The following is a 22,275-nucleotide window of genomic DNA, read 5'->3' on the forward strand; positions in this document are numbered from 1 at the left end:
CCACAAATGTGTGCCGGCCATTTCAGATCTTTGTAGTATAAGCGACACTTGACCTCTTGTCACACTTGCCGGGCTTTACTCGATGATGGCATGCAGGTACACAGGGGACAGTTGCTTGGCATGTTGTCACTTTTCAGGAGGCGCGCTTTCCCAATGAGCTGTAAGGGGACCACCACATTTGTGTGTGTATAGCAGTAAGGATTGAGACTTTAAAAACGTAATTTTATCTTTTATTATTCTTCCGTCCCGCCCAAAGATAGAATAAGAAAGAAAAGGGGAATGGGGGGGTGGGGGGTCTGTCCAGCGCCTCCCCCTCTCAATATTCCCCGCATTTCTTCGATTAAGGAATGGCGTTAAATGAAGCCGTGACAATCCGTCAAAACACGTTGAGACAGAGGAAGGCTAACGGTCTATTAGGGGAGGGGCTTGGGGTGAAGGCTGAGCCACACCCCCTACCCACCCACCCCAAAACAAGCCGTCGCGCGCTCCCGAAGCTCCCAGTTCCCTCCAGGCTCCTCCGTAGGGCGCAGTCCGTCTGCTACAGCGCGCGCTGCCCTTCGCTTCCTTTCTCTAATATAAATCACCGTGCGCTCCCAAATCGCTGCCAGGGTTGATGGTGAATCAGGTGGCCGGAAGGAGAGGAGGTAGGGAATTGGACTCGTTGCAGATTCCTGCGTACGTTTCAATTGGCTTCCAAGCAACAGCGGCGGCAGGCGACGAGACTGCACTCCGCGCCGCGTCCCCTGCACTGCCAGCCTTGAGATGCTCGTACCCGGCAAAGGGTTCGCTTTCTCCCGAATCTTTCCCTATGACGGTAGGATTTGACCATGGTGCAAAAATCCCGCAACGGCGGCGTCTACCCCGGGCCCGCCGGGGAGAAGAAACTCAAAGTCGGCTTCGTCGGCTTGGACCCCGGGGCTCCAGACACCAGTCGAGACGGGGCGCTGCTTATCACCGGCTCAGATGCCACCAAACGCGGTAGTATCCTCAGCAAGCCGCGCACCAGCATCTCCGGCCCCGGAAAGCCTCCCAAGAGGAATGCCTTTTACAGAAAACTGCAAAATTTCCTCTACAACGTCTTGGAGAGACCGAGAGGCTGGGCGTTCATCTATCACGCATATGTGTAAGTAACGGTCGTCCGCTACCCTTAACGTATAGCGCGCGTGCCACGCATTGTACCTGCCTGTGACGGTCACGCATCCTACATGTGTGTGACTTCGCGGGGTGCAGGTGACAGCAATTGTGCACATCAGCGGCAACTTTAAGAGAAGGTCGCGATGTTCATTTTTGGTAGGATGACCTGAAGGGAGGCAGAAGTTGATGGCCATTGTGTGTAAGACAAAGGCTGCTCAGATTGTGCAATGTGGCAGCATTAAGAATTTATGAATCGCACGGAGCTTCGAGGCAAAAGATTGTGTGTGTGTGTGTGTGTTTATGGGCGGGGGTTGGAGGGGGTGGTCGATGGAAGGGCTTACGCACTGTATACATTTTTTAATAGGTGATTGTGGTGGGCTTTCAGCAAATAGACTGTGCATTAAATTATCGGGATACGCGTGGCGCTATTGACGGTGCGGCTACACATTACGACGCACAAATAAAAAGTGAACATTTGATTGGAAATTAGCGAAATTTCTAGAATCGGGGTATTACATTGCGTTGATGTTTTAAAAAAAAATGAAAATCGTCGACACAATTAAGGGATCAATCATAACTCAAAACGGGTGGAAACGGGTGTTGACTGTGCAGGGATTCTGAAATGTTTCCCGTTTCTCCCGATGGCCCCCCGAAGACTGCGTATTTGCTCGTCGTCGTCACGCCCAAACTCCGTGGCCTCTCGCCGGGAATTCTCGCCTTTAGACGGCTGCGAGTCTGCGCGGCGGCAGCGGCTGCTGCTGCGCCTTCAGGAGGCAGTACTGCTGGACAGCTCCGCGTGCTGAAGTTGCAGGATAACAAGAAAGAGCCTTCCAGAGAACAATAAAATAATAAAAGGATAAAGAGGGGGATAACAGAGAAAAGCCACGGCATGTGCGGCTGTCCGTCGTTTTCTCCATCCAAGTCAGACGATCGCCTTGTGATTGAACTCCTTACAGTAAAGTCGGCCGCGCACGAAGGCAGCTGAACAAAACAAAAAAAAACCACCGAATTAAATTCATTCAATTACGTGTAATGTGTTCGTGCAAATGAATCGAGTAATTCCGGCCTAATTTAATATAACAGCCAGCATGATCGTTACTCCAAATGTAATGTGCCTGAACGGCTCAGCATAGAATACGGTAGTTATCAAAAGTTTTATTTCTATCGAGCCATCTTGTGATAATCGGGTTAGACAAAAGTCCTGGGCGTTAATAGATTTTACCAACCCAAAGTTAAAATGGTTTCGTCCTGTGAGGGTGTCGTGGGGTTTCGCCTAATCGGTGGACACAACGGAAGTCTTGAATGTACAGGAAGGCCGGGTGGCGTAGAGGTGAAGGCTTTGGGGTTGTGGGTTCGGATTCCGGCACTGACATCGTGTGACTCTGAGCAGGTTACTTCATCTGTTTGTGCCCCAAATGGAAGAACAAAAGAAACGTAACCGGTTGTTCGGCGTATTCTTGTCACAATCTTTCTAAAGTGGTGTCTCCATATATTGCATTCCATTAGCCCGCGTCCCACCCTTGTTAGTCCGTCCCTAAATTGCTAGCAGTATCGGCCACTACCTGCCACCGGTTTAGTTTTAGTCCTACCATTTGGTGTCTTAGTGGCGCCTGCAACCTCTCCTAGCATTTTGTCACAGATCTCGAGAAGAATTTATCCTGAAACCATTGTTTTTTATTTTCTCACTTTCCTATACAAAAGGCTCCAAAAACATCTGCCTCTCCTTTAGTAATGAAGGGAAAGCTACCTACCCGACCTTAAACTCGGGCAGTGCGGTGGCGCAGCGATGAGTCTCGTTGCCTCATAGCACAAGGATTTGAGCCGCTCGCTTTCGATAACACTCGTGCAACGAACGGTTCTTTAATGGGACTTCCTCTGATGACCAAAAAATTATTTCGCTCCCGGATGGCGTCTTTGGGTTTTGCAAAGGTGTCTCGTATGCGAACAAAGTGGACATTTTGAACGTGCAGGCAGGATGGGGTGGCGTAGTGGTGATGGCCTTGGACTTAAAATCCTGAGGTTGTGGCTTCAAATTCCGGAGGTGTGCGACCCTGAGCAAAGCACTTCAGCGGCCTGTGCTCCAGTTTTTATAAGATATGTAAAGAAATGTAATATCTTAAATGTTATAAGGCTGATGGGATAAAGACGTCAGCCAAATAAGTAAATCACAAAAGCATGAAAACCCGAAATGCGCCTGTGACTGTCTGAAGCAGAAGTCCCACTGGTATTTCACAAATCTGTTATCATTAATTTATTGTTAGTTATATAGTCTGTTACGAATTTAAATATATTAAGGTTCTTTCCTGGAACTTTCATGTGGACGGTTCTTTTTAAGAGAAACTAAAAATGGTTCCCTTACGGCATCGCCCTGAAGAACCGCTTTGGCATTTGTCTTGAAGAGTGAATGTTAAATTTACACTTGAGCAGCGCGATGGCGCAGTGATTAATCCGACTGTCTTACAACTCCAGGATCAGTGTGGAGTCCGCACTCATACCTCCATTAGCTCTGTGAATTTCATTCCGGGCGCCTCGCCGTTGACTGACTGGCAGTCCTGCCTTGGGTTGCGTCCAGCCTTGCGCAAGATGGACTCCAGGAAAGGCTCCAGCCGACGTGAGCTGAAAGTTTGGGATGAATCTACATTTTTGTGACAGGTTGCTTCCTTCAGGCCAAAAGAGAGATCGGGGAATAGTTCATAGTCAACAATTAGTCCTAAAATGTTTACTGTACTTTCAGACACCATTAGAATATTGCAAAATGCAAACAGGCATCAATAACGCGCTTCTGCTTACCTCGCGTCATTTTCTCTCATCCTTAATTAACGTTTTTAATCTCACTGCTTTGTCAATCAATTCAAACCCACTTATGGAGATTAAGAATCAACAACTTCGGCTTTCGCTTTACTGTCCTACGCCGGATACCGAATCCGATCCCATCTGCACCGGCAGCCCGTCTGTCCAGCCAGCTGCTTTGGCTTTCCTCTTCAGTTTTTGAAGTCGCGTCTTCACACCGCCTCTGTCTGCACTGCCTTATCTGTCAGCGACTTGTGAGGCCGACCTGCTCTGATGCACACGGGCCTTCAGAAACGGAGCGCGTTTTTATTTTTCAGTTTGTCTTTTATTTGTTAGCCCCGCACTTTGCGTCTTCTCTCTGGCACGAGACAGCAGAGCTTAGGGCTTCAACTCGGGATCCATCCTTTAATCTGATGTTTTCCTTTTACTTTACATGCAAGGTGCATGGTCTCCTCTTCTTACTTAAAACGATTTCCTCCTCTCCACTTTCCGTTCTCTCTTTGTTCCGTAGGTGACTACTTGATTACTGAATAATAAAGTTAACTTTGAAACTCTTCTGTCTGTCTTGGACAGTACTTTATATATCTAATTTTATATGGTGTCTTCCACATCTGTCTATTTATCTATTATACAGGGCCTTCCATATCTTTTTAGCTATTAATCTATGATATAGTGCCTTCCATATGTATGATATAGTGCCTTTCATGTCTATTATCCATCTATTATATAACATCTTTCATATCTATAGGGTGGTCCAGATCTAATTATACAATTTCCATTATGCTATATCTTATTAAGTTTGCTACATTAGAAAATCACCCGAAAAATCCTGGACCATCGAGAAGTGTGCGAACTGACGACATGAAGAATCGTCTTTGCGCCGAACTGGAATTGTCCTCACATAAATCAAAGTCATCCTGACGATCTGGATCTGCATAATTAGATCTGGACCACCCGGTATTATTAAGCACCTATATATATATATATATATATATATATATATACCGTATCTCCATATATTTGTTATACTGCGGTGGGCTGGCGTCCTGCCTGGGATTTGTTTCCTGCCTTGTGCCCTGTGTTGGCTGGGATTGGCTCCAGCAGACCCCCGTGACCCTGTAGTTAGGATATGGTGGGTTGGATAATGGATGGATGTTTGTTATAGTGTCTTCATATCTGCTGTGTATTTACTTTCTATTCATTTATCTATATATTATACAGCGTCTTGTTACATGTACATCTATTATATTGTGTTCATATCTATCATAAAATGTCCTTCATATCTATATAACTATGATCTAGGGCCTTTCACATCAATAACACAGTGCCTTTCATGTCCACTATCTATTATATAGCATCTTCCATATCTATTATATAGTGCCTTTTATATCTATCTATATATATATTTGTTATATACTGTATTCTTAATTTACCTGTTGTGTGGTAATTTTCAAATTCACTTATCCATCTATTATATAGTACCTTCCATATCTACTTCACCAACTATCTAGTATATAGCGCCTTCCATATCTATCTATCTATTATATAGTGCTTTTAATATCTATCTATCTATCTATCTATCTATCTATCTATCTATCTATCTATCTATCTATCTATCTATCTCACAGTGCCCTTCTCTACCAGCTATATTGTGTTTTCACATCTGTCTGTCTGTCTGTCTTCTACAGTACCATATCTATCTATCTGTCTGTCTTTCTTTCATTACCAGCACCATTTTTGAACCTCACACATATTGGCAGTTTTGAGTCACAGCCACACTTGGTAGATTTCCATCTTTAGCCTCAGCCATCATTTTTGAATAATTTAATTCTTAATATTTTGTTGCTTTAAGTTCTGCATAGAATAAACAACAATGCTCTGCAGATGTCGAGGGAACAAAAGGCATGGAAGTCCAATGAGTTCCTGGCCGCCTCAAAATCTCCTGCCGCGCACAAATCATTTTAGGTTGATACGGCGAGGGGGTGCTGTGGTGCTGCCCTCACATCCAGAATGAAAGGATGATGGTTTGGGGCCATTAGCGTTATTTATTTATTTATTACATGTATATATTTCTTATATTTAAACCCATTGGGAAGTCTGCGTTCGGTTTGGGTGGCTGGCCACGTGGGTCTCCACACCAAACCCAACACTCCATGGCCCTTTTCTTCTCCCTCGTCTGATTTCTGCCACTATGAGTTCAGATCCTCCAAATCTTTCTAGATCTTCCTTATAGGACCCCCAAAACTTTTAAAATGACTGGTTCTTTCTTGGCTCTTTACTGGGTTGGGTGGTTTATTCTGGGAAGGCCTTCTTCACTTATCAAATCGGGTCTTTGGAAAAGTTCTAACATGACAGAAATCTCAAGTGTCTGGTAGGCAGGGAGCCACAGATCAAGAAAACCGGAACCTCTACAGCACACAATAACACGGGCGGAGGCTTTTTAAAAATCAGACCCACCGGTACTTCACAAATCTGTTATCATCTGTTCATTATGGAGCCTGTCGTGGACCGGAGGTTCTTTCTGGAACCTTCACATGGATGGCTCTTTTGAGAACTGCAATGGTTCCTCTATGGCACGACTGTGAAGAACCTGCCTGAGGTCCTCCTGCTGCGTTGACTTCCAGCACATTTTTAAAAGGGGAGGAATCCCTCAGGTAGCCCACTCTTCACTTGGAATAAATGACCAGGGGGTTTGGTAGGCAGTAGGACTTTTAAGACATTGAGAAATTTGGGAGAAATTAGGTGAGCAGGATTGGTGATCTTTGCTGAGCTGAATGGCCTGCTCTTGTCAAAGCGTTTCTAATGCTCTAGGGGTCTTCACATATTTCATTTAAGTAGCCCACTTTCCTCACCCTTTATTTTGCCAAGTCTAGCAGTTTCAGTCACGAACTCCCTGGTGTTTAGTTTCCCTCCAGCCATTTGAAGTCCCAGTGGCTCCTGCAAGTATTTAGTGACAGATCACGAGAAACGTTTATCCGAATACACGTCGGTGTTCATTTTCACTTTTCTCTCCAAGAAACACTCCAGAAACATCTCTGGGGAGGGAAAAAAACAAAAACCAAAATTGGCACCCACCGTAAGCCACTCCCCTTCTGCTGTGGTGGGAAAGCCACCCACTCAGCAGCCCCCGTAAGTGACGTCCTCAAACGAAAAGATCCAATGGCTTTGATGTGTCAAACGTAACATCAGATTCAAGTCAGACGGCTCCGTGTTCCTTCTCAATCTGAACGCGCCACCTGAGGGAGGGAGGGAGGAAGGAAGGAAGGAAGGAACGAACTCCCTCGGGTTACTCAAGGCAGAGTTCGGGGGGGAGACAACCCACCAAAAGTGGCCGCGTCCCAACCACATATTGACATCACATCCCAAATCAAATCTGCGATATTGAGGCTCAATAAATAACAACATAAATCTCTCAATAACACGTTTAAAACTTTGAAATTACAAAAAAGTTATGATGTTTATTAATGTTTCTTAAAGTCTGCCTGCTTTTATTTTACAGAAGCTAATTAAATTCTCTCTCTCTCTATCTCTATATACACACATACAGTCAAACTCGGTTATCGTGAGTTTGACGGGGCCGACACTATTTGCTCGTTTTAAGTTGAATTCGCTATAACCGGGAAATGCGAATGTGACAAAAACTAACTCAGTCTACTAAAGTAACAATGATTTATTGAAATAAATATACACTTAGCCCATAATGGAAGCATACATGAAGTACAATATACTATTTTTAAGAAAGTCCAAAAATAAATTTGTTTCATTATAACCGAGAAATCGTTATAAGTGAGCTCATTTAGACCAAGTTTGACTGTACAGTATGCACACAGTATACAAATCTACTCTATACATAAAATCCGAAGACTAAAAGTGCAACGATTTTATGTCACTTTTTTGTCACCCTTTAAATCAGACTTATTTTAAAACCTATGAAGTTTAACGTGATGTTGTTAGATTTTCAGATTCTTATTCCATTTCTAAATTCTAAACTAAAAAAATATCAAGAACTCCAGTCTCGCGAGACAAGACTTTGTGCCAAGAGATTCAATCAGGCCTGGGGCCGGAAATAAAAGACAAAGAGTAGGACAGCTGCTGTTCAGGCTTTTAAATGCTTGAAGCGCCGCGCGAGATGCAGATCACACGGCACAGCAGCAGCTGATCGAGCAAAGAGGAGGTAAAAAACAAAAAACAAAAAACTGTACTTGTTTCCCGTTGTATCACCGTTTAAGAGGGGGTTTCAGAGGAGGACTGCGTCTCCTTGGGGTGCGTTCAGCCCCCCTCTGCACAACACGAGCAGCAGAGACACGGAGTGGCTGGTGTGTAGTGCAGGCCCTTTGTGTTGTTGGCAAGCGAAGTGAGCAGGGGGCGAACCCCCTAGCATATATGTTGCTGTTGTTGACCAAGGGGCTACACTGGTCACAGAGGAAGTGTTGGGCCACCTGTGTTAGGATATAGCGGGTTGGGCAATAACTGACTTATTTTTTACATTTTAGTACACTTTTTAACTTAATATAAGTGTGGTTTTTAAAAAGGATTTATATAGATATATTATTTTCAACTTTTTAGTCTTGGGTTTGTTTTAGTATCATTTTGTAATCAATATTTTAACACTTCCTTTGACGTTTATATGCACACATCTTCATACAAGATGCAAAAAGGATATTTCTATCCGTTACTAGCGCCATCTATTGGTGAAATCTTGAACTATTCTTCATATGAAAATTTCATTTCTTAATTAACATGGATTGGTTGATCAATTTGTGACACTGATTATTGATTTGTGTATTGTCATCAGAAGTGAGTAAGTGTGTAAAATTTCAAGTCATTTGGAGAATAGGAAGTGGGTTAAATATCGATTACAAGATTTGTACCAGACAGCAAACAGGTGAAGTTAAAATAAGCGTGGCAATAATAATAATAATAATAATAATAATTGTAATAAAAGTAAAAGGTGCCCCTGGCTGGACCCTCATTGTACCATCTGAGCGCCGATTCTGCTGCCTGTCCTGAGACTCCGAGTGGGCGCCCTGCCGTGTCTGCCCTCTTCATCCTGAGCACACAGGCTCTGGTCATCGAGTGACAACTAGTGAGGAAGACGTTTAGTATGTGCATGGTGTGCAATCAAGTGACAAGAACATAAAGGGTCCAAAATGACGTCTGAACTCGCTGTACCTGTAAAGCCTCTGTGCGGTCAGACAGCATATTATTATTATTATTAATATTATTATTATTATTATTGGACAAGCTCACAATATGCTGGGAATGTGAAACCCTGTGAAGCAAAGTCACCATGCGGTCGTGGAATCTGAGACCCTCCGGGGTTTCTGTTTGCGTCATCCGACATCCTTAATGGGACGAGACTGCAGTCCATTAAGTGTGACCAGGAGTTGTGTGATGCGATGTCAGCTTAAGGGAGACAGATAGTTGTGTTACGTTCTCTAAGAGTTGGGGGTACCTGCTCGGTGACCCCGTTTAATGGATAAACAAAAGATATGAAATAAGTGCCGTGATACTTGGTAGGGAACAAAGAGTGAAGATGTAAAAACCGCTGTGTTACCAACCCGGTAGCCCCATTTAATTATAGCAAAAGGCTGCCGAAAGGCACCACGAAAAAGACATCGAGACCGAGTTCTCCGCTCTCGTCTCTCGATCTCAGATCTCACACAGGAGAAGATCCTATGTTACCGAGTCCCGGTTGTGGGTGGGACGCCATGTTCTTGGGCATCCTGACTGGAAAGGGACAGAGCCCGCTCTGCATGTTACCGTTGAGTTTGTGTCCTTGCCTTCTCGATGCCGTGAGAGAAAGACAAGATACCCTGAGCGACGGCGCCCCCTCTCATCCCGGAGCGGTATCGCTTACCTCAAGACTGCCTCGGTCAGCTGTGTTACTGGAGCTCTGCCTCTGTTGCCGTTAGGTCCTGGAATGGATGACCACTTCCTGCGAGTAGTCTGATTGCGCAGAAATTCTCCTGGAAGGGATGACAAGACTTCTGGGCCATTCTGGAACTGAGGTCAGGCATCTCCTGGACTTTGTCCTTTAGAACTGTGGATGGAAGAGAAGTTAGCAACAGCACCCCCTCTCGCCTGAGGGTGGAATCGCTTGCCTTGTAGGAGCCTTGATGGCCTCCTTTAAACGCTCATATGTGACGAGCCCCCAATTATGTCAGAGGGGAATGGCAACATGTTGATTAGCACACATAAGGACAAATGTCCACCGTGCAGGTGACAATAATGACTTTATAGACCTACAAAAATGTAAGACTGCTTAAATAAACAACCTTCTTGAATTAGAGTCGCCACTTTGCGGGGGAGTTCTGGACAACTGTTTCTTGCCTTTAAACCCGCCATGGATGTGCACAGTCACAACGACGATCGTACACCAATCAGAACACACTAACAGAGGATTCTCAAGGGAAGCAAAGCGCGTGCTCAAAGTCGTGACCGTGTGCGTCCGTGTAAGAACACATCAGCCGAAATGAAAGCATCTGCAGTTCGAGACACCCCGAGTTTCTCATCCTCTTGGAAGTCCATCCATCCATTTTCCAACCCGCTGAATCTGAACACAGGGTCACAGGGGTCTGCTGGATCCAATCCCAGCCAACACAGGGCACAAGGCAGGAACCAATCCTGGGCAGGGTGCCAACCCACCGCAGTCAATGTCTGCCTATAGACGCCGGAGATTTATGTGCACCCTACCAGTGATTCACCAATCAAAACGCAGTACTCACTAGAGCCCGCCCTCTCAGGCCAGACAGGTGAAAATGCCATTCCTTTCATTTCTTTGCGTGGTGCATCTTGTGTGTGGCATCACATGTGAAGGAATGATCAACAAAAAGCATATCTCAATTCTGTATTTGTTCCCACATTTCATTGTGTTTGTATTCCCTTTTATTTTTTTGCGTATTTCTTTATTTAATTTTGTCAGAAATATTCCTGCCATCGCACTGTGATGACTGCACCGTGAGGAGAACAGGCCGTTCAGATCCTACTAACCTCATTTTCACAAAGCATTATCACGTTTCACATTTAGTTATCTGAGCGTTTGTTTATTCCATTTTTGTCTGATATGTTCCTCCATACACCAGAGGAAAGATGGCACAGCGGGCACGTGACCGCTACGCACCAATAAACTATTCAGGGCTGCTCCCCAAATCTGGCTTTCACGCAAAAGGGACCACCGAATTGGGAGACCTTCTAGGCGGACACCTTATAACGAAACCCACAGTGCCACTGTACTGTTGGCGTGTTTCCTTGGGGGGGCTACCAAGCTGTGGTACTGTAATAACTGGAAGTGCCCACCAGAGGCAGACTCTCTCACCATCTTTGTTTATCACCGGAAGTGTTCCGGTTTGAGCTGGAACACTTTGAGAACCTTAGTAAACAAATATGATAAACCCCTTTCATTAATAACAGCTGAAGTGCTTTAAACCAACAGGGCTCGCTCTGAAAAATACAATAATAAATAAAATATAAACTATGTAGTGAACACACAAGAATTCACAGAGAACACCTCAAATCATCATTTCCACAATCCACCTTAATAAAAGCATGAATGTTCGTTTGATTGCTATGTCTCTGTTATTCCTACAGATGGTGCATCACAAACATTAACACTGCTTTTACGAATCTCATATCTAATGGCTTACAACAGAGGCTTATGCATTGCTTTTGTCATTCCAACACATGGTGCATTATAAAACGCGCCTGTCTGATTGAAACTATGCAATCAACAAGGACTTGTGTGGAATGGGGCGTGTCTAAATGTCAGTGAGGTTAAACATTTTAACTCTGCCTGCAATTCATTGATGTCATGTGTTTGGGTCCTCCATGCTAGACACGAAATATGTAATCTGAACTCGTGATGAAAATTGCACGTTTATGTAATGTGGTTTACTCAACATCATCCTTTTATGAGTCATGTAACTGTCCTGAAACCCAAAGCACAACCACAGTGTCACCAGGCATATCGCGCTTACAAACTGCCTGGCAACTGTTGCTAACAGTGTGCAGAATGGGGCGTGGCACATGTGGATTGTGGGGTGGAGTTAAACATTTAACTCACTGTGGATTGTGGGTGGAGTCACACTTTTAACTCACTGTGGATTGTGGGTGGAGTCACACTTTTAACTCACTGTGGATTGTGGGTGGAGTTACTCTTAATTCACTGTTGATTGTGGACGGGAGACTTTTAATTCACTGTTGATTGTGGACAGGAGTTAAACTTAACTCACCATGGATTGTGGGAAGAGTTACACTTTAACTCACTGTGGATTGTGGGTGGAGCTAAACGTTTCATTTTCCGTGGCTTATGGACAGAGTTCAATGTTTTAAGACCCGTTTATACACAGGCACGGGCAGCTGCAGACATGGTGGCACACAGACCGCATGGTGACTTTGTAGTTCAAGCATTCCGTGTGTTAACTCTGGTTGGGGTTCAAACTCAGGGTTTAGGTCTGTTATGTTCATTTTGGATTCTTTGAGTTATATTAAGGTTACTTTTTGTAAGCAGCCTGGGTTATGTTCTCTGTGTTTTGTGGGTGGTTCCCCAAGGGGTGGGGCCACCTGCCAATCACTGCCCACAAATCTGGAGAGCCTCCCACATTCCCTGGCTGTTGATTGTGAATGCTCTCTGGTGATGGGTGAGTTGTGTTTCTTTGTGCCTTGTGCTTTTGTTTACTGGAGTTTTGAACCTTTGCTCTGGTTTTGACTTTTCCATTTGGATTGTGTTTTGCGACTTTGTTTGCCTCCGTGTTTTAGGGCAATTCCTTGTTGTGCTCCAAGGAGATTCACTGTGTGACAGAGCATTTTGTGTTTTCCTGTTTATCTTTCCGGGGTTTATCAGTATGTCCCCCTCTAGTTGTCATTTTTTGAAAGGTCTTTATGGGAGGTAAATGCCTCAGGACTCCTAGTCATACCATGGTGGGTGGCACTACATGACATACTTTGAGTTTCAGAATCTCCCCGTGCTAACTTTCATCTCTTCCCAGCATCTGGGTGATTTCTCATCATGATTCTCTGGGCATCGGACAATTGCTGTTGGATTGTGTAGGTGTGGGTAGCGTCACTTGCCACAACTGTCCCTCCACTGTGTGCAGTGCTTTATGTTTAGCAACTTTTGAGGGTCTGTGCACCAAGACTGACAATGAAATTCACCTCATCTATAAACAGGCCTAACGAGACCCACGTTTAGCCACAAGTCTCAGCGAGGGGTACTTGGGCCATTGGCCGCCTCGAGCTCACAGCTGTTCTGATTTCTGTAAACCACTAGATGTCGCTATCGCAGGCGCGTTGGACCGTCTTATCCTGCACAATTAGAAAGAAGCTTCGTTAGCTTCACAGCGCTTCAGTTTTCACACGTCCCTCTCTATGTTTCAGATTCCAGTAACGAGTCCCACCCTCAGCGTGTGCAGCCCATCACCGTCAATATTCTCCTCCAGCAGGAGGCATCGCCTACTTGTTTCCACCTCCCCTCACACACTGCAGCCCCCCACACTCAGTGCCACATAGCCTGCTGTTCATTCAAGGTGTAATCTGTCCTCGTGTTACTCAGCATGGTCACCGTTCGCTGTAGACTTGAGGTGGCCGTCCATTCTGATGTTTCTGGGACGAGGCTCAAGTCAGCGATGGATTCACGAAGCTTGGCGTTCACTGCAACATATACATGAATTTGCATAATAAGGTCGACCTTTTATTTGAAACAAATACGTATTTCACATGACGGGCCTGCACAGTGTCATCAGTCGAGGGAATCGCCGCAGGCAAAAGAAACGTTGGGATGTTAAATTCTGTGAAAAACTTAAAAGAGAAACCAGACGCCAAGTGGCACGCAAAACACAACTTTCCGCAGGCTTTGGACGGCTGTTGTATCCGAGCTCAGTCCTGTGGTGGGCTCATTCCACAAAAATTGACGCCTCCTTTCTGGGACTCTACAGCGGCTGGACCAGAAGGGGGCGGAGTCAGTCCTACTCATTGGGCGACTTCTCAGCACTGTGGAGGAAAGTGAAGACAAACAGAGTTAGCAACAGCGCCCCCTGCCCAACGAGGGAACCTGGATGAAATGGACTGGTAAAGCTGGCACACTCCCTAGTGTCCTGAATAGGATTTACTGTGAAGTGTAATGGGCACCGTAAAGGGTGAAAATGGCATTGGGCCCAACTCATTTTCACAGTTTTGCATAAAAACAGACTCCTTTGTTAAATTATTGTTGAGTTTTGCCCGGCCCAATGCGGGTTCCTGGGTCAAATGCTTTGGCAAAGTTGGCACACTCCCTAGTCTCCTGAATAGGATTTACTACTGTAAAGGGTTAAATGGCATTGGGCCACCCTAATGTCTCAGAAATGTGAGAATCAGGACGCCCTAATTTTCATGACACATGACGTCCGCGCCCCCAGCAGAGACTGCACTAACCTGACCTCTAAAAAATGACAAGACTTGGCACTTAGGACTTGAACCCGTGTCCCTGTGTGGCAGTAGTACTAACTGCTGCACCACCATGCCACCACTAGTAAAGTGACCCTGTGCCTGTTGATTAAAAATTTTCATTTATTTCCTTTTTTTTGACATCCACTGTTTAATTAGTTAGAAATAAGCAGCCTCACAATGAAGAGTGCATATGTTGTATGAATTTGGGTGGCATGGTGCACCTCCGGGTAGCGCAGGGTTTCTGCTGGGTACCCCGGTTTACAGGGCAGGCTGGCACTAGCATGAATGAGGGGGCTCTGGAATGAACTGGTTGTGCCTAATGCTGCCTGGATGGGCTCCAGCACATATGCTTCCGATTTGGACTCAATGGGCACTACCAGTTAGTAACTGGGTAAATATTATGAAACAAAGATGTGTTGGGCATAAAGTGATGGGAAAAGGGCTCTGTGGAAAGAAAAACTACACACTGGTGCCCAATGAAGGAATTCTTAAAGGAAGGGCAGTTTAAAAGGAAGTACCATGGAGGATTCTCATGGTGCCAGCCTTATTCTCTCTGGTGCAGGAGGCAGCTTTATGAAGCCAGTCACCACCAGGGTGCACTCAATTCTGATGGTCCCAAAATTTGAACTGGCATTGCCTGGGCTTGGAGGCGTGACTTCATTTACATTTGTTCAGGGAAATTCTCCTTCACAACACGAGAGTGTACTTGTATTTGAGTGTCACGACTGCCCTCGACTCGTGTCATGCGACGGGCAGGGAGCACACTTACAGTATTGGCGGTGTGAGCTCTCCTTGGGTGCTCGTGAAATCAACTGCTGCAGTGAGACCCTCTGTAGCAGAAGGAGATGCAGAGAGATGTCATGGACGTCACAGCAAAGAAGATGCAAACTGAACGCAGCTGTTTGCTTGGCGCCCGAGCTCTGAAATGCCAGGGATGTCCTTGAAGCAGTGCGGCTAGAGTTGTGGGGGCGGTGGGTGTTGCAGTGTTTGGGGGGTCTTTCCAACTCGATTCGGAACAGGTGCATGATGGGAAGGCGCCAGGCCGCTCTTCCACCCTGCCATCTGAGCCTTCATCACATCTCACTCGCCGGCCTGGTGGGCGGCCTCGCAGACGGGCTGCTAATTGTATGTAAGTGGAGCGGAGACGAGTTGGCCTCAGCAGATTGTCGGCTGGTGAAAGTGAGCGGCATTACGGCGGAAGGCGGCCTGGAACTTCCCACTACTAGCATTGGGGGCTGTAGGGTGGCGTTCAGCTTTGGTGTGCCATCTGTGATGTCATCCCCCTGGCATCGGGCCCACTCCACACAGGCCGCTCATATGGGGAGCCCGCTTGATGAGTTCAGTCAATGCAGTTCTTCATTTTGATAAACTCGAGGAGCCCATCTTTGGTTTCTCCACTTTCTGTTTCTGGAAGAAGGGCATGAGCAGATTTAGTAGGGACCAACCCTGGACTAGACAGCAAAGAAAACACGCGTGGATGTTCAGACTTGACAGAGGCCAAGCCAGGATTTGAACCCGGGTCTGGGAACTGTGAGGCCACTTCCAAAACCAGCGTGCCACCTGCTTTATAATGTGCCCGGCTGATTCATTAGAATTAATCTTCTTAACTGTCACTGTCCCAAGGCATTTCTTCTTATCAATTGTATGCCATTTCTTGCCCTTACTTTTATTAAAGCAAATAGTGAGAAACTTTACAAAATTAATGTACACCTACCTCTGTTAAGGTGGGGGGCACAGTGGTACGAACTGGGTGCCCAAGTCCAGGGGTCTTGCTCTCAGTATGGCGTCTATGTTAAGTTTGGGTGTTTTCCCCGTGTGTGTGTTCTTGCTTTCTTTGGGCTGACCGGCGACTCTAAATGATCTGGGGTGAGTGATGGTGCTCAGCGTGTGCCCTGTGTAGGACTGGCATCCTGTCTGTAGAATTGTTAGCCAGTCCTTAATGTCTCATCACTGAAACTGGGCATGGACACACATAATGGAGCAGTAAGGCACTGCTCCATTATAACTCCAGAATGCCCACCAGCGGTTGCTGATAACTTGTGCTGTCTTGACTACTTGATGGCAGTGAGATTAGGGCACCAGCCCTGGGTGCAGCACGGCTGAAATGGAGAACATCTGCTGTGAAAAGAAGTTAAAAGCCCACATGGCTACCAGAGAGGGGCTTGTTCTGGTTTAGCAAGACTGGCAAAGCTGGCTGTAGTCTGTGCAACCGGAAATTCACATCCAGGCGAGGATGTGCAACTCAGGGGGGGTGCCACCCGAAAGGGGCACTGGTGACAAAAGGCAGTCTGTGATAGACAGCTAGGTAAGGAACAACACAGTGGATTGTGATAAGACGATGACCTTGCAGTTTGAAGCCTGAATGGCCACCGGTTTTGGGGGAGGTGGGGGGATATGGGGGGCTGTTATGGTGTAGTCTGACTGGTTAAGATGGCTGTAGTCTGCACTCTGAGTCAAGCAACTTGAGTTTACATCTGGGAGCTCCAAGTGAGGATGTGTAACTGTGAGGGGTGCCACCTGAAAGGGGCTCGGGTGACAAAAGGCAGCCTGTGATAGACAGATAGGAAAGAGTCAGTATGGTAAATGGGTGATGATGACAGGCATTACATGGTATGCAGAAAGACAGGAAAGACACTATATAATGTTAGATAGATAGATAGATAGACAGATGTGAAAGGCCCAATATAACAGATAGATGTGAAAGGCACTATATAATAGATAGATAGCAAAAGTGTTAACAACAAATCTCTCTAAGAACTCTTGACTGCAACTTTGGATCGGGGGGCTTTGGTAGAGGATAGGATTGACTTTGTGGTGTTGACTTTTAGCTTGTTGTTCTGTCAACGTCTCTTCTTCCGGTCCACTCTATTTAATATTCTGCCTCTCTCTACTGAGATGTATTACTGACCTTCAGCTGAGTTTCTGACCTCGACTCCTGCCATTTCTGACTTCTCGGTGTTGACATCTGTTAGTCTTCTTCACCATTTTAGTCTCCTTGTCCGGTCCAAATGTCAAGTGCCCCTGTGGTTTGTTATTCTCACCCAGCCGTATCGGACCAGGAGTGGCCAAGTGGAAGCAGCAGAGTCGGTTCACTGGTAATGGTACAAATATTTTGAGACATTACTCAGACAGGACCAGATTCACACCCACACTCTAAGAAATGCTCCAATGCCTTCAGTCCACTTTAATGAAAGATCAAATCGGTCACCACAGCCACACTTGTGCCTTTGCCGTGAAGTGCAGCCCTTTCTGCTGACGTCCTCTGGAGCAGCACTCTGATCTCTTAATGAGGGGTCACTCGTGGCCTGCGGCTCCTTGGCCTGCCTCTGTTTAATTGCTACTGCTCTCCGAGTGTAGAATCAGAAATGCACTTGACAGCGAGATCTACTCTTGGTAGGATTTAGCAGACATCTGCACTTTGGTCACAGTTTTTAGCACACAAAGGCATTAATAAAAAAAATGCATTATTATTATTAAAGCTGCTCTTCTGTAAATGTATATATTGTATTATATTTTAAAATGTTTACTCAAAATTATATATTATGTTCTTATTCCAGTACTGAATTATGAGCAACCACACCCAATTATATGATTATTGTGTCAGTATTGTCATGCGTAAACAGTAGAGTGAAATTCTTCCTTGCATGTGCTAAACAGCTTTCTTACCTTAACCCATTATGCAAATATAACCAGGCATAACTGGGGACTTTGACTAATATAATACAATGCAATATGATAAAGTGTCTGTGACAATAAATAAATAACAAGTGCTTTTATGCATCCCATACCAAATGTCATATAACAGAGGCATATGCATTGCATTTGTCATTCCAACAGATGGAGCATCAGAAACACTTGTGTAATGGATTTGATTTACACAAATGTTTGTGATGCGTCATCTGTTGGAATGACAAATGCAATGCATTTTATTACTACATGCATTACAAAATACATCCCAATAGATGATGCACTTCAAACATTAATCCAGTGGTCTTGGAATACTAAATGAAATGCGTTTTATTACTACAAACTGTTTGTGATGTGCCATCTGTTGGAATAACATTATTACTACATGCATTACAAAATACATTCCAATAGATGATGCACTGCAAACATTAACACTGATGTCGATCAAGTGGCTCCACTTTGTCTCCAAGTGCCCTTTTCTGCGGATATTTTGCCCCATAAGACTAAGAACTGCTTCAGTTTGCTGGCTGCTACAGAGTTATATCCTAACCAGCTGTGCTAAAATCTAAATAATCAATGTTGACCTCAGGGTTAATATTTACAGTGCACCATCTGTTGGAATGTATTTTGTAATGCATGTAGTAATAAAATGTATTGCATTTGCCTTTCCAACAGATGACGCATTTGTCATTTGCCAGTTTCTCACACTTTTCTTTCTTCCATATGTGTGTGTGTGTGTGTGTGTGTTTTTTTTTTCCTGAACCTTCGAATCAAACTGAATTATTTGTCACTTAGCAAAAAGCAAACAGCCAAGAATGTGTGGAGAGTTTCCTTCTGAGTGAAGTGTACTGTTAATGCCAATGGCGGATTTAATCCCTGAATTTCTTTTGCTTTTAGTGCAGTGAAGCGGACGAGTGCTGCTTCCCGCTGAGCATGAGACTATGCCGTCTTTTTAAAATGCGATCATGCGGAATGAAATACAATTAAATGAGGTACTTTTAGTAATTGATAAAAAGGATGCTCTTGTGCGTTTCTTATTTGGAGTTTAGTTTCACAGCTTTGGGTGATTTGTTATTTTGTCTCACATGTGACTTCATGACATTTACAAGTGTCTAAGCAAGCCCCCCAGCGTCACTGTCAGAGGCCATTAGGAAATCCACCCGGCACAACAAACACACCACCTGCCCCTCACCTCACACTGTCCCCTCTGCGCAGACACTGCTGGTGACCACCAGTCTGTTCTTCAGTCGCACACCTGCCGACTTGTGCCCATCTATTTGTGACACCTTGTCAGTGAGGCTCCAGACGTCCACCTCCTCATTCACTCTGCCCCATGAAATACTTCAGCTGCTCCATCAAGCTGATGTGATCCACCCAGAGGTCCTCCTCACACAGGCCTCTCCTCATCATCACCACCTGCCCTGGAAAAGCCAGACCACACCGACCCTCATGGTTCTCCAGTTTAAACAGCGCATGCCGTTGGACAGCAGGGGAGTTTGCTGTCAATCGGGTTTATGCAGCACCTCTCACTCTGACTGGCATCGCTGCACCATTACATTTAAGGTGACAATCTCGGAGTGATTTCATTTAAATTAGAAACAGAAGTGCCAGAGAATATCCTGGCAGCATTGGGCACAAAGCCGAAAACAGCCAGGGAACACACAGACTCAACGGCTAACATAACTTGCACGTCTTTGTGAATGAGGAAAACTCACTCGAACATGGCATCAACGTGCAAAAGTCAAAATATTTGGGTGTTTCAGTGAAATCTGTGAGGTGGCAGTGCTAACCATCCTCACATTATGTTTCAGTTGCAGACTGTAGTCTGGGGTCACTCAATGTGAGAGGGAACCATTCACATTAATAGAAGGACAAGTTTCTTGGTATCTGTGTGTCCTACTAGTTGCTATGTCTCTGTCATTCCAACAGATGGTGCATCACAATCATTAACACTGCTTTTATGCATCCCATACCAAATGTCATAAAACAGAGGCATATGCATTGCATTTGACATTCCAACAGATGGCACATCAAATGTTTGTAGTAGATCATTTTATTACTATACTAGCTGTTAACATCATCAGAAAGAAAACTGAAATGTAAAGATGTCAGGTAATTGAAAGGAACTACTCTGGGTATCTCTCTCCTATGAGGTTTTGTTTTGCCGACATGCTTGCCTTGCTTCTGCATTACATGTGTATTAGCGGTTAAGTGAGTTTCTATTTCCTCAGAGGTGGAGCCTTTACACCGACTCCACCTCTCGCTTCCGGGCCGGACAGACAGACACACACACTTCCATGCGTAGACGTTTATATATAAGAAATGTTTGCAATGGGCCATCTGTTGGAATGGCAAGTGCAATACATTTTATTACTACATGCATTACAAAATGTGCCACAAACATTAATGCTGAAGGCTACATTTGTCATTCCAAAAGATGGTACATCAATCATTTATAGTAAAGCATTGTTACAATAAATGTTTGAGATGTGCCATCTGTTGGAATGGCAAGTACAATACATTTTATTTCTACATGCACAAAATACTTTCAATTAGATGATGCGCTACAAACGTTAATGCTGAGGCCTATGTTGATAATTTAGATTTCAGTCCGTCTTAGACAGGTAGCACAGCTAGTCCACTTTAACAAAAGGACATGTGCCTTAAGTGTCTGCCCATTTGCTATGTCTCCGCTATCCAACAGATGGCGCATCATAAACATTAGCACGGCTTTTATGACTCAAACGGCATATAACAGAGACACATCAACCAGACGAACACACTGCAATGCAAACCCTAATGCTGAGGTCTACGTTGACTACCTAGATTTCAACTTGTCTTAGTTGGGTCGCACAGCTAATGGAGGAATATTTCGGAAGACCATCGGTACAGCGGGCATAAATCTTGTGCCATCAAGTGCCACTTTCACACAGACACACTCCTCATGATGAGCTTTGAAGCTGCCACTTTGCACAGTAATTCTAATTTCTTGAACTCGTATCCGATGCACACAGTCACAATTTTGACCTTACGCACATGAGGGTTCCCGTGTCAAGCAAAGCGCGTGCATCCACTCTTCTAATTCATTAATCAAGAAACAGTACTTACTGGGGCCCTCCCCTCTTTTCTTTGATTTGTGAAAACGACATTTTTAATTTCTGGGTGTATTTCACGTTGCCTATAGAGGAATATTTTTGGACAAAATGAAATAAATAAATATGCAAGTAAATAAAAGTAATGTGAAATGGACAATAAATAAATAACAACAACAACATGAGAGTATAAGTAATTAAATATGTCAGGAAACATACTGTTGGTACTTATTTCTTTATGCGTGTATTTATTTAAGTGACGCCAAGTTTGAAAGGGCGGGATCTAGCAAGTGTTGTCTTTTGATTGGCGAATCATCCGTAAAACGGACTTGGGAACCCTGTTCCTCGTGCGCATGCTCAAAGTTGTGACTGCGCACCGGACACGAGTTTAAGAAAAAGTTGACAAGAATAAATGCGCATGAAGCGACAAATTTAATTCAGCGAACTCCAAATTCATAATCACGAGCCTTCTGTAAATGTTTACGCCCGCTCTACTGATGATTCACCAATCATAAAGCAGTTCCTGCTAAAACCCGCCCTCTCAACTTTGACGAGTGAAAGTGACATTTTACATTTCGGAGATTGTTTCATGCGGCGTATTGCGTCACTGCAGTAAATTAAATATATACATAAATAAAAGAGTAACCAACAAAAATATATTCCGTGACACATTATACAGACTCACATTTCAGGTTACTTATTTATTGTCATATTTTGCAGCATTTTATTTATTTATCACAGGATAGCACCGGAGAGTCAGAAGCGGGTGTTCTTAAATTTTATCCTACTTAAAAGGGTTAGATTTACTTTTGCAAATGCATTGTTACCAAGAACATTTAATTCGGTCATCATATATACAAAAAATATTAAAAATGTAGTTTTATGGGGCGAGTGCTGCGCGTCTCACAGTTGTACCGTGCCGTGCTCACATGTCAGTGAAGTGATCCCTATTTATGCTTTAAAGAGCCTGGATACCTGTGTGCCCCCCTTTTATAACCATTGCTCCGTGTATATTGCCTTACTCTTTGGATTGCCACAAAGCAACCTGCGAGATTGGAGAATGGTTGGGAAGACACCGTGAGAGGAAACGATAGCGTCGTGAAAACGAGACGGACTTTGAACGGACAGAAGCAGAAATGCTCCTACACCA

At 44.6% G+C, this 22,275-nt stretch overlaps 1 protein-coding gene across 16 annotated transcripts in view; it reads left to right on the top strand.

Annotated features, from left to right (window-relative positions):
* The first annotated feature begins 471 nt into the window (after positions 1–471).
* The window catches only part of LOC120538023 (potassium voltage-gated channel subfamily KQT member 2), a 131,760-nt gene continuing 109,956 nt past the window's right edge, over positions 472–22,275 (top strand). For 7 of the 16 annotated variants that reach the window (XM_039767399.1, XM_039767400.1, XM_039767394.1 and 4 more), the window contains exon 1: positions 479–1,123. In XM_039767399.1, the coding sequence (XP_039623333.1) occupies positions 828–1,123 (296 nt within the window). In that variant the 5' untranslated portion in view covers positions 479–827. Of the gene's footprint in view, positions 1,124–22,275 lie in introns of all 16 variants that reach the window. The other 9 variants (XM_039767388.1, XM_039767390.1, XM_039767392.1 and 6 more) reach the window with 3 other exon arrangements.

Source organism: Polypterus senegalus, chromosome 10, assembly GCF_016835505.1.
Source record: "Polypterus senegalus isolate Bchr_013 chromosome 10, ASM1683550v1, whole genome shotgun sequence".
NCBI lineage: Eukaryota > Metazoa > Chordata > Cladistia > Polypteriformes > Polypteridae > Polypterus > Polypterus senegalus.